The following is a 16,692-nucleotide window of genomic DNA, read 5'->3' as shown; positions in this document are numbered from 1 at the left end:
GACTGGTAATCAAGATTCATTTAATCCATGGCTAACAAGCAACATCACAAGCGAAGTTGTAGCATGCAGTACTCGTAAGTCATCCCGTCAGTGGAGTACCACGGTAACACGGCATGTTTGCCATCAGCATTGTATTCAAACGAATCACGTGGTGTGCCGTTCTCGTTCAAACCCGGGATTCGATCAATAGGGGAGTCCCAGTAAAAAAAAATACATGTACATTGCAAATCATGCAAGTTCAACATTTTCAAACCAATATACTAAAACAGAAATGCTCAGAGATGTAAAAGAAGGATAGATATTACTTTTCACTATACACATCTCTGTTGATACTATCCCTCACATATTCTACTCCCAATTACTCCTGCGTAAAATGGACTAGCCTCTTTTCTTGTTGACATTCAGAGTAAAATCATGTGACAGGCTGTTAAAATTGGCTGTTGCATACTCTTTCGCCGGTCTGGAAAATGTGTTTAATTAGCTCACATTCAAGCAACAATGCAGATTTCCCAGTGGGAGTGAGACTATTCAACTCTGCCACTAAAAATAGGGGTGTTTTCAGCAAAAAACGAATAACCCTGGAATACACACAATATACTGAATTTCGGAACAAATCGTGCATTATTTACAGCAGCAGAATACCACAGAAATATCAGACGAAACATGAAAACACTATATATTGTATTTCAGCCTGAACCCTCTATATTGCAATTCAAGGAATTAACCCCATATGTTCATCCATTTCCCACCTTGGTATCACCCACCCCTGAAAACAAACTCTTAATACCACGCTGAAACGTTTGGTAATAATCAAATTTTATTGCATCCTTAGAAATTACAATATTTCTTTGAACTGGCAATTGGAGGCGCTGTTCTCATCTCGCCTAATTCTTCGTTTTTGTGGGGAAAAAATCCCTTGCATACGAACACCTAATTACGCGAAGAACCTATAACACTAAGCCGGGGTATTTGAAACCGAAATTGTCATCTAAGCGATAGGCCGTCGCTGATTGGCTGCTGAGCTGGAATGCCAATTTTTAGTTTTAAATACCCCGGCTTAGTGTTCTAGGTTCTTCGCATACAAGAGATTTTTCCCCACAAAAACGACGAATTAGGCCGAATTTTGTTATCGGTTGGCTTAATATAACCCCAACGGACCGTATTTTTGTGAAAGATTTGTATTTTTGTCCTGATTTGTAGGAATCTGAAAAACGCGTTTCGCAACTTGCCTCTCATTTAGTTTTTGCATCATTCAAGATGGCGGCCCCCATATAGTAAATATCGTATGTATTTTATTATCACGTGTGCGCCAGCTGACTGTGAATGTATCATGTCGCATGGACGGATGATTGCGGGGCTAATGTAACACATAACTTATTGCGGTCATCTCATAATGATCGAGGATGGCGGATCGATAATATTTAAACACCTTTTATCCCTTTGAGTGTCCTGGGCTATATCAATGTAAACCCGAGTACGCTAAATTTGTTCATGTGACATATAAATAAAGTTTAAAATCATTGTGTTGCATGGACGCATTTAACTAACCAGTAGAAAGCGCGACAAGTGGTGGCCACTAGGTATGAGGCAGAAACAATCGATATAACGTTTTACGTGACACCCTTTACCCTTTCGAGCGTTTAGATGTTTAACAATCATGCGCGATGCGCGCGGTGATATTTATTCTATCGGGGATTTTCCAATAATAGATAGTAAATTTTGTCAAAAAAATCATAAAACAAACGTTTAAAAATATAACTTACTCCTAAAATAGATCGAAGACAATATTACAGCTGTACCATCGTGAACGTATCCACCTCAAAACTTAAGAACAAATTAATTGCCTTTTTACTTTCCAACGTTTCTATTGTTCAACTCTATATTTTTTTCAGACAATCAAATGGGCGAGTCCGTTTTGCGATCTAAATAAAACAATCCCCTCAAATTTCGTTGCTTAAAAATTCAACCCAGCAAAATTTACTGGTCACCTTTATAACATGTTACATTGCAATTTGACAACGCGAGATACTCTCCGTTGTGAAAAACGCGTTGTAATATTCCTACATAATAAATAGCGCCTTTTAATTTTAATGTAATTTTACAGTATTTTTATTCTTACTAGACAGTTTTTTTGATGCCCTTTGTTTGCTTTCCCATTTCCAGCACAGCATGGAAATAGTAGGTTAAGACTTTATTTATGTATTTAATTAATGCCTTATTTAATTAGTTAATTTACTGGTTACTTCTTAATAATTATCTAGTTTATTTAGTGTTTATTTTGTTAACATTTATTTATTACTTAAAATTATAATGCATTAGTTTGTTTATTGTGTTATAATTATTTAGTATTTACTTGCTCATATTATCAAGAGACTTTTATTAATTTATTATTTACATCTTTTCATTGTGTCGTTTGGGAACAGCGCCCCAACTACCACTTCGAAGTATCCTTTCAAAATGGCTAATCGTTCACCTGTTTTGATTTTGTGCTTAATTTTGGTTCGTTTGTGACTCGTTTGGTTCGTTTTTGGTCCGTTTGGTTCGTTTTAAGCTCGTTTTGGTTCGTTTGGCTCGTTTTGGGTCGTTCAATGTTTTGTCAATGGCCGCATGGAGGTGAACTTCGGCAGTGTCCACCGAGCGTTGCCAGTCTGTTGTATTAGTAGGTTGAGGCTGTAGTAAACAACTCCAACCATGCTCCGGTACAAACGCGAAGTTACAGGCCGATTATGTCATGCCAAAGTGGATGCATATGACTATGAATATCACAGCAGTAATTATATATAGTATATATGACAACAAATAGTGTACGGGTTGAGATTTTGTCGGATAATGCCTCACATGAACATTTTCGCTACCAATTAAACAATTGACAGTGCAACATTAACTTTGTTGAACAAAGTTATTTTCACCCAGAAACTACTGCAATCCATCCCTCTAACTACCTGGCCAGAAATCACCCAACTTCGCCAATTAGGTTTCTGGATTGCTTTTGTAAGAACTAACATTCCTCGGTATTGAAATAAATACCATATGCTAAACTTGCGTCTATCAACGCAAAAACTAAATGAATTGCAAGAGCTCTGCTCAAGTTTTCCGAGAGAAAAAGCACCAATAGCCACCAGCTGGAGTACCTTGCGGGAAAAACTCCCATGGGCATGCAAAGTCATGTTGCATTTGTGAAACAGGCCTTTGATAGTGTACTGAGTAAATTTGATATTAGACACTCAACCACTTTTGGGCCCAACTTTAGCCGTGGGAACTGTCAACTACCAAGGTAACAACCAGTTCCCCTATAAAGTAATTAAAACTGCCCATCTTCCGTAAACAGATACACATGGGAACGATAGCTGGAAAGACCACAGACTATAGGGTTACAAATGACTCTGTATCCAATGATGGAACATACTCCATGGAGGCTACTTCCTGATCTTTGCCAGTACTTTTGTGTGGCTGCTTAACTATTTGCTGTCTGCTACCGCATTAAGCTCCAGATCTGAACTTGCTACAATGACTTTACGCAACTCTGCACAGCCACAGCTACAATGTATACATAACACCATGGGCTTGACTCCCAATATGTGATCATCACTGAAGTCTCACACTGACTCTTTATTACCATTTTTCACTAAGCTGATCAGATAAGTCTTTCTTTTTATATGCTTTATATTTTTTTATATGTATTGATACCAATTAGAGTTTTGAATGTCACCAATGAGCCAATCAAGTTGAAGGCTGGTAATATGGTAGGTATAGTACGTATATGTACTTTAGAGGAGAATGGAACAGTGAATGTGGTTGATAATGAGACCAATGATAATTGTCATAACTCTAAGACAGAATGGTGAACAAAACTGGTGGGTTCTGATAAAACTTTACCAGTTCATGTACAAGACCTCTGGAATGATGCCACATAACATCTGGGTGAGTATGAATCTAAAAGAGTAGGAGAGTTTTTGACAAAATAGCAGGGCATTATCTCAAAGGGTGATATGGATATTGGACGAACGACTCTGGTGAAACACCGGATAGAGACAGGGGACGCTCAGCCTATTCGGCAGCCACCAAGACGTTTGCCATTCCAACAGAGAGATGAAGTAAGTAAACAGGTGGGTGAGTTACTTGATCAGAATTTGATAGAATAATCGACAAGCCCTTGGTCATCCCCTGTAGTCTTAGTTCATAAAAAGGATGGGACTATGCGCTTTTGCATCCATTATAGACGTTTGAATGACTGTATGGTTAAAGATGCATACGCTATCCCCAGGATAGAAGAAAGTTTGCATTGTTTAGTGCAAAATGGTTCAGTACACTTAACTTGGCTAGTGGATATTGGCAAATTGAATTGGACCAAGATGCCAAACAGAAATCAGCATTTGCGACACGTGATGGTCTGTTCACATTTAATTTTATGCCCTTTGGACTTAGTAATGCCCCTGGGACATTTCAGAGATTAGTTGAGCGGGTTATGGCAGGGTTACAATGGAAAATACTATTGTTATACCTGGATGACATCATAGTGTTTGGTGAGACAATAGACGAATTCCTTGAAAGATTGGACATTGTATTCCAGAGGCTGAGGAATGCAGGTCTTAAGGTAAAAGCCAAGAAATGTCATCTATATAACTGTAGCGTTATTTATTTGGGACATAAAGTTTCTGCTAAAGGAATTGAAACTGATCCAGATAAGGTAAAACAGTCTAGGACTGACCAGTTCCAAAGAGAGTATCGATTTGTATCTTACTATAGACGCTTTATAAAAGACTTTGCAAAGATATCTAAACCGATTAACAGAGACAAAGAATCGGTTTGTGTGGTCTGAGAAGATAAAATGACCAGTTCACTCATTCTAACGTACCCACTACCAGAAAGTGAGTATATATTGAATATGGATGCTAGTCAGTATGCTATAGGAGGTGTTCTATCTCAAAGTCAAAATGGAGTAGAAAGGGTCATTGGATATGCAAGTACGGCATTGTCCAACCATGAGCATAATTATAGTGTAACATGTAAAGAGTTGTTAGTACTTGTTACCTATGTAAAGTACTTTCGACAGTATCTGTTCGGTGTACATTTTTGGACTAGGAGTGATCATGGTGCCTTCACTTGGTTAAGAAACTTTAAGGAGTCAGTGGGACAGGTAGCTTGCTGGATTGAGACATAAGATACTTATGATATGAAAATAGATCATAGGGTAGAAGTCACCAAAATGCAGATGGTATGTCAAGGAGAGAATATGAGGCAGATGAAGGCGAGTCATATTCTGTAGATTTAATGCCAGATGATGATGTTCCTCAAGCGGTTCGGTCATCTAAAAGCCGTACACAGGGTCGACAAAGTAAGAAAAGGAAGGAAAGAAGTGGCCAAAAAGTAGAGAATAGGTCACCCAAAGTTGAAAAGAAATCTAAGGATAAGAAATCAGTAAGTAGCTACAAAAGGGGTACTGTAGAAAATGGTATGTATGTGCCATATGTATATGATAAGGACACAGATGAACAAGTTATAAGACTAATAGAAGACAGGTCAAAATGGAAACTGACCAGAGGAGAGCACAATTGGCTGATCCAGACATACAATGGATGGTTGAAGCCAAGGAGAATGCAAATGGTCGTCCAAATTGGATGGATATATCAGGTCTGGCATATGTAGCTAAATCATACTGGGCAGAATGGGACCTTATGATTATGAAGGAGGGGGTATTGTATCGTCAGTGGCAATCAGCTGATGGAAAAACAATTCGTAATAAGTTAGTAGTTCCAGATGAGTCTAAACCCATAATATTAGATGAACTGCATGGTGCTAGAAATTCTTGGCATTAAGAAAACTACTGATAGGATCAGACGTAATTATTACTGGCGAGGTATAGCAGTAGATTTAAAGAGTTGAATAAGAAATTGTGATAAATGAGAAAGAGACCAACGAGAAAGTCAAGAGGTCCACTCCAACAGTATGTAACTGGGTCACTTATACAGCAAGTTGCATTAAATTTACTTGGCCCATTTGACACAACTGAGCGTGGTAATAAAATTGTCTTGGTTATTGGCAACTACTTTAGCAAATGGATGGAAGCACACCCACTTTCTGACCAAAAGGCAAAAACAGTTGCTAAAGTATTTGTTCGTTAATTTGTATGTAGACTCGGAATTCCACAACAATTGCACTCTGATCAGGGACGAGAGTTTGAGGCGCAGGTGTTTAAGGAAATGACGCATACAACAGCATACAATCCAAAATCAGAAGGAATGGTTGATTGTTTCAATAAAACAATAGTTGCAATTGTTGGATCATTAATTGACCCAAATTTGAAAGATTGGAATGAGCAGCTAGTGTTTGCGACAATGGCATACAGGAATACTCCACAAGTATCCACAGGTGAGACTCCAAATCTGTTGATGCTGGGTAGAGAGACATCCATGCCAATTGAAATTGCAATGAGTGGTGTCATAAATGAGGAAAATGATGACATCGATACAGAGTATGTACAAGCACTGAGTGAGCGAGAATAGTTCTTAGAGCTAGTGCACGACGACAAAAACTAGATCATGATCAGAGACTTGTATACAAACCATTGAAGAGAGGTCAATTTATATGGCTATTCAATCAGCAGAGGAAAAAGAGCGTCTCGATTAAACTTCGACCAATTTGGGAGGGTCCTTACATCATAATATCGAAGTTGTATGATGTTCTATACAGAATTGAGAAAAGTCCATGAGCAGTACAAAAAAGTAGCATTATGCCTCTACGCAGTCGTCATGTATATTCCATAGAGGAGATTGGCAGTACACCTCATGGGATCTTGATTGGCCTGTCACAAAATCCCTCACATCAATCATAAAGAAGTTCTATCCACTAATTTAACAGTCAGCAGATAGATAATGGCCAATATCAATCATGGTACATCTAGAAACTGCTAGTAAAGTCTGCTCTTCAAGAGCTATTATGGCTTTCAGTGTCTTACAACTTCAATATACTTGCCATACACATCCCTACTCCTTACTTCACAAGGGAACCCAGAAACTTCATTCCCATATCATGTGACTCATTGTGCACTCTCTTGGAGCAGGTACTCTGCTCAGACAAATGGAGACAAAACTGGATCTTGAGATCACCTTCTTTATAAACCACACCTTTGTAGATTCTACAAAACTAGCATACAATGCTCATTGCAAAACCTTCTTGGAATTCTGCCTAGAATTTGGTTACAGCCAAGTCCCTGTTAGCCTAGCTGTTATACTATATTGATATGTGGCTCATTGGGCAAGGGTACCACCTGTCAGGTGTACCTCTTCCCCTCCTGAGGGACCAGCCTTTGTACTCCAGTACAGTTCTCTCTTCTACATTCACCAAACGTTTGGCCTCTCTTCTGGTTCTATTGGTGCATAATGCTGATCCTTATTCAAGCCACAGCTTTCGCCGGGGGGTGGGGGGTAGTGTGGTGCTTCATGGATATTGTACTCAGGAATACCAACAGAGTTGATCAAACTCCTGGGGGACTGGCAGAGTGACTCCTTCAGGAAATAGCTGCACCCGTCCTTCTTAGCGAAAAACAATGAACCATTAGTTTAGTCTGTAGTTTTCAAAGTCAGCATCATTACATTTGCATGGTATTTGCGTATTCTTTGAGAAAACACTTAGTAGTGTTTTAGTAATGGATTACCCCCTATATGGATCCAAGACACTTGTGTGTTATTCTCTTCTCTCCTGTCCCTTCTACCTTCCATGGTTGGATTAACATTTAATATAGTTGCGATATGATCTTGATTAAAAAGCATTTCTATATGGGGTTGCGTTTTAATTGGAGTTTAATTGAAATAAAAGTTGAATATCCTGTGATATTGTGGTTTTCAAAAAGGAGTCAAAAATAAAAATATTCATCAAAATTAGAGAATTAAAGACATCCCGAAATGAACAAATCTAAGAGAGATCTGCTCAAGGTACATATACACTAAGTATCAAAGCATTGTGGTTTTCAAGAAGAAAAAGTAAAAAAGATTGACACAGACGACGACGGACAAAGTCGACAGCTAAGCTAAAAAAAACATGACTTTCAGGCTTATTAAATATATATGTTTTTTTGTTAAATGAATCATACACTACATCTTCTATCCATGAGGCATCCATGAAGTCTAAATAGAAACATAAGTATACAGCTTACTGTGCTAAAAAAAACAGACTTTTTTGGGAGATGCTTTTCCGGAATTTGCTATATTGAAATGACGAGCGACCACACAATTAACCAAGTTATCAATTCAAATGTCCAATTGCTTGTAACCATATACCGGTACACCGTTTTCACTTCACAGAGGGCATGACTCATGGTATAGTTTATGTGGGCACAAAATAATTGGGGGTGGGGGTGGACTCGCATATTCAATATGATGACAGAATTAATAACACTCATTGCATGGCTTTATTTCAATGGGTAATTACTTTATAAAATTCATTGACTCTTGTGTACAAAGAATATGGGTGTATTCTATCATCAATGACTACAATGCAATAGTAAGTACTCAATGGTTAATTGATTGACCACTTCCTCAAATACGGGAACAAATTTCTGAATTATTAAAACCTGTTCAATGCCTGCTTTATGGTAGAAAATATAACTGTTCAAGAAAGGAACATCTACTGATCAGACAAACTTGTGGTCAGATTACAATATTGGTCATTTACATTGTATGCTCATCTCTTAAACTGTATTGCATTCCAAATACTGATTTTTATAGTGTTAACAAACTCTTTCAAAAAAAACAAAAAACAACAACAATAAATGAAATAAATTCTGTACAATGTAAATGCTATTGATGCCAAGCAAACAGAAAGAAAATAATATAATTGTAACTGAAATTAATTATCTTGTTGTCATGACTACCTGTTGTCATGACTACCCTTACTTGATGAATTGATTGCAGGGTGTGTAAAAGCTGATAGCAAAAACTGGAAGAAACCTGTGACTGACATCTCAGCCTATCTCTGGCTGACATAATGAAGAGTTTTGTTACAATAACAGAGAAACTTAATGGTAATACCATACAAATATTTAAGTGTACACTGACCAGGTATGTGTAGTTCTCAATAACTGTCTTTAAAAAGGACCTCACACCATCATGAGGATATTGAATTGTTCCACAGTACTGCATTTTGGCACTGTACATTGTATTACAACAGAGGACAGCACAGGTCTGGATATGGATATGTATGCAGTACACTACAACCAAGGACAGCATGGCATGTCAGTTGCAAGTCTGGATATGCATGCAATAAACTACAACCAAGGACAGCATGGCATGTCAGTTGCAAGTCTGGATGTGCATGCAATAAACTACAACCAAGGACAGCATGGCATGTCAGTTGCAAGTCTGGATATGCATGCAATAAACTACAACCAAGGACAGCATGGCATGTCAGTTGCAAGTCTGGATATGCATGCAATAAATTACAACCAAGGACAGCATGGCATGTCAGTTGCAAGTCTGGATATGCATGCAATAAACTACAACCAAGGACAGCATAGCATGTCAGTTGCAAGTCTGGATATGCATGCAATAAACTACAACCAAGGACAGCATAGCATGTCAGTTGCAAGTCTGGATATGCATGCAATAAACTACAACCAAGGACAGCATAGCATGTCAGTTGCAAGTCTGGATATGCATGCAATAAAATACAACCAAGGACAGCATAGCATGTCAGTTGCAAGTCTGGATATGCATGCAATAAACTACAACCAAGGACAGCATGGCATGTCAGTTGCAAGTCTGGATATGCATGCAATAAACTACAACCAAGGACAGCATAGCGTGTCAGTTGCAAGTCTGGATATGCATGCAATAAACTACAACCAAGGACAGCATAGCATGTCAGTTGCAAGTCTGGATATGCATGCAATAAACTACATCCAAGGACAGCATGGCATGTCAGTTGCAAGTCTGGATATGCATGCAATAAACTACAACCAAGGACAGCATAGCATGTCAGTTGCAAGTCTGGATATGCATGCAATAAACTACAACCAAGGACAGCATGGCATGTCAGTTGCAAGTCTGGATATGCATGCAATAAACTACAACCAAGGACAGCATGGCATGTCAGTTGCAAGTCTGGATATGCATGCAATACACAAGTTTTTATAATACTAATAGTGTTTTATTCACTGGCACGTCTCTTGGTGGCAGTGCTTCCCAATTACATGTACTTAATAGGAATTTATTTAACAGTTAATGAAAATATTACAAACAATGCAGCACAAATAGTTCGTAAAAGAAATGATCATGCTATTCTGTCCGAGGTTGTAACATGAATAATACCAAACACATACTACCGTACTACTAGTATATCATAAGATGACTTGTGACTGAACACATATTGCTCTTTTCACCACAGGCATGCACACATATACTGTTTTATAGCCATACTAGTAGATAGTCTAATCTAAACAAAACATAATAAAATTAAAAAAATATCCTGAAAGTAAATTAAGTAGAAGCAGTGAAAAAGGCAATTTAAAAAAAGAAAGAATTCCTGTGTGCTGAGAGTATTGGAGGCACATGAAGTGGAAATAAAGAATATATATAAAATTTTCCAAAATTTAAGATCAATTTATTAAACCGGTGACTATTATAGGTCTGCAAAATCAATGTGATTCAAGCTCATAACTAACGGAAAACTAAATAAATAAATACATTTGATTGTACATTTGTGGTTTGCAGTCCGATTTACTTTAGAGCACCTATCTATGCAACAAGTTTAATTTAAATTTAATTTTTTGAGATATCTGAAATTTATGCAAATTACATATTTAATAAGCATAGTTTTCAACCCTAAATTAATAAAATCTGAAGTCTGAATTACCCCAGGACACCTTGATATGTATGAAGTTTTAATTAAAAGCAATACTGTTAATTAGTTCTTAGCTAAAATCTATTTATAAAATTGGGTATAGCCATACTGAATATGCACATCATTTAACCCAGAACTATCAGATCTGTGCATTGTTCCAGACAGTATGTACCAAGTTCCAATGAAATGTAATGATTGGTTCATGAGATATCAGTGGGACAGATGCATCAATACACACAGACAGACAGTGTAGCCACAATGACTCCCATTGTCAGCTATGCACGTAGGAGTAAAAAAAACATGAAAATAATAATTATAAAAAAACACATCAAACTTGCTCCAGCTAAGATACCCCCCCCCCCAAAATACTGCTATGTTCATGGTGATACATTCAGAAATTTCAAATGTACCCAATTTACTGAAGGTGTTTAGCATTATACAGGAGTTATAAAAATGTGCACAAAATAACAGATATATAGAAGGTAGGTTGTGAAATATATATATATATATAAATGCTTAAAGCATATAAAGTTACAGTCACAGAAATAATTCGATATGAAAATAAGCTTCACAAAAATTCAACAACCAAATACTACACTTTGCCTGCGTACAATCAGTAAACAAAACGAAAACAAGTCAGAATCTGACTGATATATAACTTATGTGAAAAGGTTTATTTGATTTTCAGCTTTATAATGGATGTCAGAAGGCCATCTCCAATTTGATCACAATACAAATGCATGTACGATACACATATGTGTGGACATGTTGTATGTGTGAAATATGAACAAAGTCAGTCTAGAAATGTTGAAGATATTCATGAAAAAAAATGGCTGCCATTTGTCCACACATGACTGAAATCTAGTTCCGAAATAACAGACATGTTTAGTTTTGATGAATGGCCGTATATTTTGACATCTTGGATCGAATCAAAAAACGAAAGCATGTGCATATGTATTCGAAAATGTATGATGTAGGTGTTAAATTGGAACATAATCAGCCCAGGTATATCCTCAATATAGGTATGCGTAGACGGACAGATGGATGGACAAACGCACACACAAGTACTACTGGTAATAAAGGACATTAGGCCCGGAACAAAATTGCTTTTGTTTCTGGTCATATCGAGTATTTTTAGAAAATAATAAAAGAAAAAATTAGTGTTCATGTAAAATCTTTATAAAATTTTTTTTCTTTATGATATGACAGATCCAGACACAAATGGAAGAAAATCTTTGGTCATAACAAGTCATATTTACATAACTGAGTATGCAATAAATGCAATTTTGGGCTGAAGTGTGCTTCTAATGGATCAAATACGGTTAATATAGTTTATAAGCATTAACATAAAATCATCTTAATATACAACAGACAAGAGCTGACACCCAGTGTTACATCAAAAAGTGCATTGCATACACTGTCAGGTGGTGAAAATTTAAGATGTATTCGAATCTTAGAAATAGTTTTGATTAACCAATATGGTGGATATAATCCCAAACGAAGCATCAGACAATCCTTTTATAACACTACAGAGGCAATATCAAAAGCACATACAAGATGAAAAGGTGTCTTTTATGAACAAAATTCCATAATTTTTGATATCAATAGTGAAATAATAACCAAAAAAGACAGTAGTTGACATCAAAGCAATTTTATTTGTTATGTGCATGTTCTAATTATTTGTAACACTTATTTCACATGTACACTTTCTATGAGGGATATTTAATGTGTGAATACACAGGACATTTTTTGTATGGCTAATTACTGGAAGCATAAGAAAATATAAAAAAAAGGTATCTATCCGATAAAATTTTAGTATGGAGCCAGTTCTGAAGTTGGACCATTGGAGGACTTGCTGCAATATTTAAAAAATATGAAACAATAGTAAAAAATCACGGCAATGGAAACATTTTCTTAAAAATAATTTTAAATTAATAAAAAGCTCTAAAATTAAAATATGGAACACATGTTAAACATTCCATTTTCACATATATCTTAAAAAGCCTGTGGGGCCAAATAGCTGGCAATGTAAAACACAGCAATTACTATGGTATGTACAATAATATAATACAAAAATCTAAAACATGACATTTTTTACATGCACATTTCATCCACAGCAGACAACTTAAGTTCCTCTTCTTGTCGCCTTCTAAGGCTCCTTCTGATAGCATCTACACGCCGATATGGCTCGTTTTTCAGATCTGATAAGAATAACATAATAAACATCAGTAATCATGTCATAGTGAAAAGATGATGTAAAATGTAAAGTGATTTCACAATAAATCGCTTTCACAATAATAGGAATTGGATGACCTAATGCAAATATGAATAAAATATTCGCAACAGCATTGGGGGACAGAGTAGCATGACATGAATTACCAAATAGTCATGTACCACCCTTGGTACAAGCGATGACAAACAATCCTACAATCAGCAGGTACAAGAAACAGTCACGTACCACCCTTGGTACAAGCGATGACAAACAATCCTACAATCAGCAGGTACAAGAAAGAGTCACGTACTACCCTTGGTACAAGCGATGACAAACAATCCTACAATCAGCAGGTACAAGAAAGAGTCACGTACTACCCTTGGTACAAGCGATGACAAACAATCCTACAATCAGCAGGTACAAGAAACAGTTACGTACTACCCTTGGTACAAGCGATGACAAACAATCCTACAATCAGCAGGTACAAGAAAGAGTCACGTACTACCCTTGGTACAAGCGATGACAAGCAATCCTACAATCAGCAGGTACAAGAAACAGTCACATACCACCCTTGGTACAAGCGATGACAAATAATCCTACAATCAGCAGGTACAAGAAACAGTCACGTACTATCCTTGGTACAAGCGATGACAAATAATCCTACAATCAGCAGGTACAAGAAACAGTCACGTACTACCCTTGGTACAAGCGATGACAAACAATCCTACAATCAGCAGGTACAAGAAACAGTCACATACTACCCTTGGTACAAGCGATGACAAGTAATCCTACAATCAGCAGGTACAAGAAACAGTCACGTACCACCCTTGGTACAAGCGATGACAAGTAATCCTACAATCAGCAGGTACAAGAAACAGTCACATACCACCCTTGGTACAAGCGATGACAAGCAATCCTACAATCAGCAGGTACAAGAAACAGTCACATACCACCCTTGGTACAAGCGATGACAAGCAATCCTACAATCAGCAGGTACAAGAAACAGTCACATACCACCCTTGGTACAAGCGATGACAAGCAATCCTACAATCAGCAGGTACAAGAAACAGTCACATACCACCCTTGGTACAAGTGATGACAAACAATCCTATTAGACCATGGGCCAGAAAAGGAAACCCTCCCCCCTTTGGGGATTTTTTAAGATGATGTTTTTCGCATACAATATAGGGTGTGTCTGACAAGAATTAGGTTGTCTGCCATCTTCCCAATGGTGGGCGTGGCCACAAGGCCGCCATTTTGAATATATAATGAGTAAACCAGTTTTCAGGCTCTGGTACTGGAAAATTATATTTAAGCCTTACGTTTTACATGGTATGCTACATTGTCAATATCCATGGCCAACGTACATTATTTTGGCACCTTTCTTATAGGAGCGTGGTTAATAAATCATCTATTTTGAATATATAATGAGATTGGCTGTAATAATTGCTTCTATGTTTTATTCAATATTAAATGCACTGTCAGTAACTGAACAATATCTCTATTTGGATTTCTTGAGCTGAAAACATCATTAATCATCACAATCAAATATTACATCTGTTAAGTTGGTAATTTCAGGAGATTCATCTTCCTCAGTGGAGTCCTGAGAGTCATCCATTACTATCAAATCAACAATCTCTTGTGGCATTACATCACCCTCAATCCATTTGTAATCAAGCTTTTCATCAGTTATATACCAGCCATGGCCATCTGGTGTTGGTACCTGTGGATGTGCTTGATTTGCTCTGCACGAAATGAGAGCTTGGTAATTAGCTCTTTTTATATGCATTCGAAGCGCTGCTTTGCAAGGTGGTAAGATACTCATGTCAACTTCATTATAGCTTGACAAAACTGTACAATGCTTTGGGCTGAACTTTTGCATGAATAACTCAAGTCGAAGCTTGTTTATATCACATGATGCATATGTTCTCTTGTACAAAATACACGTGAAATGCTCCAAACTTTCAAATACACGATCATCTACATCAGGTGTGGTTCCTAGTGTTAGGAATGTCTCAATAAATTCTGGATGCTGCTTTAGAATTTTCAAAGGCAACAGTTTTCCTTTGCAAACAAAAGCACTGATTGTGTCACACCCAGAAAATGCATGAAGTGCGGGTAAAGCTGAACATATGTCTTTCCCTGTTTCTGCAATGACTTTATGAAAGTCTATAAGTCGTCTTTTGTTCGAAACTCCTGTATCAAATAATAGTGAATTTGTAATACATTGCCCAAATTTGAGTAACAAAACAAAGACATCCGTATCAGGGGATCTTACAACAATTGTTATATCTGGTGAACTTGAGGCAATGTGAAGGCAGTGCAAGACTATTCGACTATCAGCTTCTTCTTGTGTTGAGTGCAACTCTTCCACCTCTGCTACTTCAGTAGTCAGTCCATCTGTTAGTCGACAAAGATATGCACATTTTCTCACACACAAACAGTACTTTTCTTCCCAGTAACCTATTTGCATATTTGTCCTTCTTCCATTCTTCTAGAAGCAGTTTAATCAATTGTCGCTTGTTTTCTGCATTTGACAAGAATGTCTTCCAGTCTCGTGGTATTTTTGTACGGGCACCTTTGATCATGTATGATTTTGATACACCTCTTCAGGTTCTCTCTGCATCTTTTATGGACATAGAGAAATATGTGTCGGTTACAAAATCCACACGTTGTACCTTTGGAAGCTGGGAGAACAATGTTCCGCTAAGTCTCCAAACGTGCTTGGTAGACATGTTTGGGATTGGAAAAGTGCATTTCCATCAATGACATAATCTGTAATACTTTGATTTGGTCGTTCTGTTAAGGCTACATTCTCCTCAAGGCAGTGCATTAGTTTTGACTTGTCTGTCTTTGCTGGAGACCCATCAGATGTGGCAAGAGACCCTGGTTCAGGTCCTATTGGATAGCTAAGTGCCTTTCCTGGGTTGATGTTATGTCTAGTTGCAAGCAATGCAACTTGGCCAAGAACATTTCTTTCTGCTGTGATCTGTTTTGTTTTTGTTTTGTTCCTTTCACTGTCACAGTTTTGGCAAGTGACGCAAATGTCTTCAATTTCAACTTCTTTATTGGGGTCATTGAATTGCTTTGTTTTATTGACCATTCGCTCTTCAACAAAGGAATTATATGCTGTTTTTCCAAGACTTGAAGCTGAAAGGGGGTCCCGTTCTACATCAGTCGGTGCTGGTGCACCCGAGGAAAGACAGTAAAGAACATTTTTATTGTCAACTTCAAAGGGGTTGATGAAATTGTCAATCGCATCAATGACCTTACTAACAGCTTCTTCACTGTGAAGTATTTCTGACGTTCTAACATCCTTGTGTGATGTTCTCTCAGGGCTATCCATCTCAGCTATTTCCATTGTGGCCTGAACATACGCTGCTCTTGTATGCCTTGTCATACAACATCTATAATAAGCTGAATAATTCCGACTGAAACCTACAATTCCTCCATATAATTTAGCATGTTGGTTAATGGTCTGTTCTATAGTAATGTCTACTGCATTCCTGGAGGATGGAACATCTGACCTATTCACGCTAAATCCATTCTGCCTTAGAAGTTCTTCAGCACCAGGATGTGACTTGTCCAAATTAAGGAGTATAATCAAATAAACTGTAGCATATCGGGCATAATTTACATGATTA

General features: G+C 37.4%; 1 protein-coding gene across 1 annotated transcript in view; it reads right to left on the bottom strand.

Annotated features, from left to right (window-relative positions):
• Positions 1 to 8,384: 8,384 nt before the first annotated feature.
• The window catches only part of LOC102807838 (formin-like protein 3), a 62,745-nt gene continuing 54,437 nt past the window's right edge, over positions 8,385 to 16,692 (bottom strand). Inside the window, exon 27 of the mRNA XM_085501278.1 lies at positions 8,385 to 13,037. Within this exon, the coding sequence (XP_085357404.1) occupies positions 12,931 to 13,037 (107 nt within the window). The 3' untranslated portion in view covers positions 8,385 to 12,930. The remainder of the gene's footprint in view (positions 13,038 to 16,692) is intronic.

This window comes from Saccoglossus kowalevskii, chromosome 7 (assembly GCF_978046115.1).
Source record: "Saccoglossus kowalevskii chromosome 7, keSacKowa6.1, whole genome shotgun sequence".
In the NCBI taxonomy this organism is placed as follows: Eukaryota; Metazoa; Hemichordata; class Enteropneusta; family Harrimaniidae; genus Saccoglossus; species Saccoglossus kowalevskii.
This window is presented reverse-complemented; position numbering and strand designations above follow the sequence as displayed.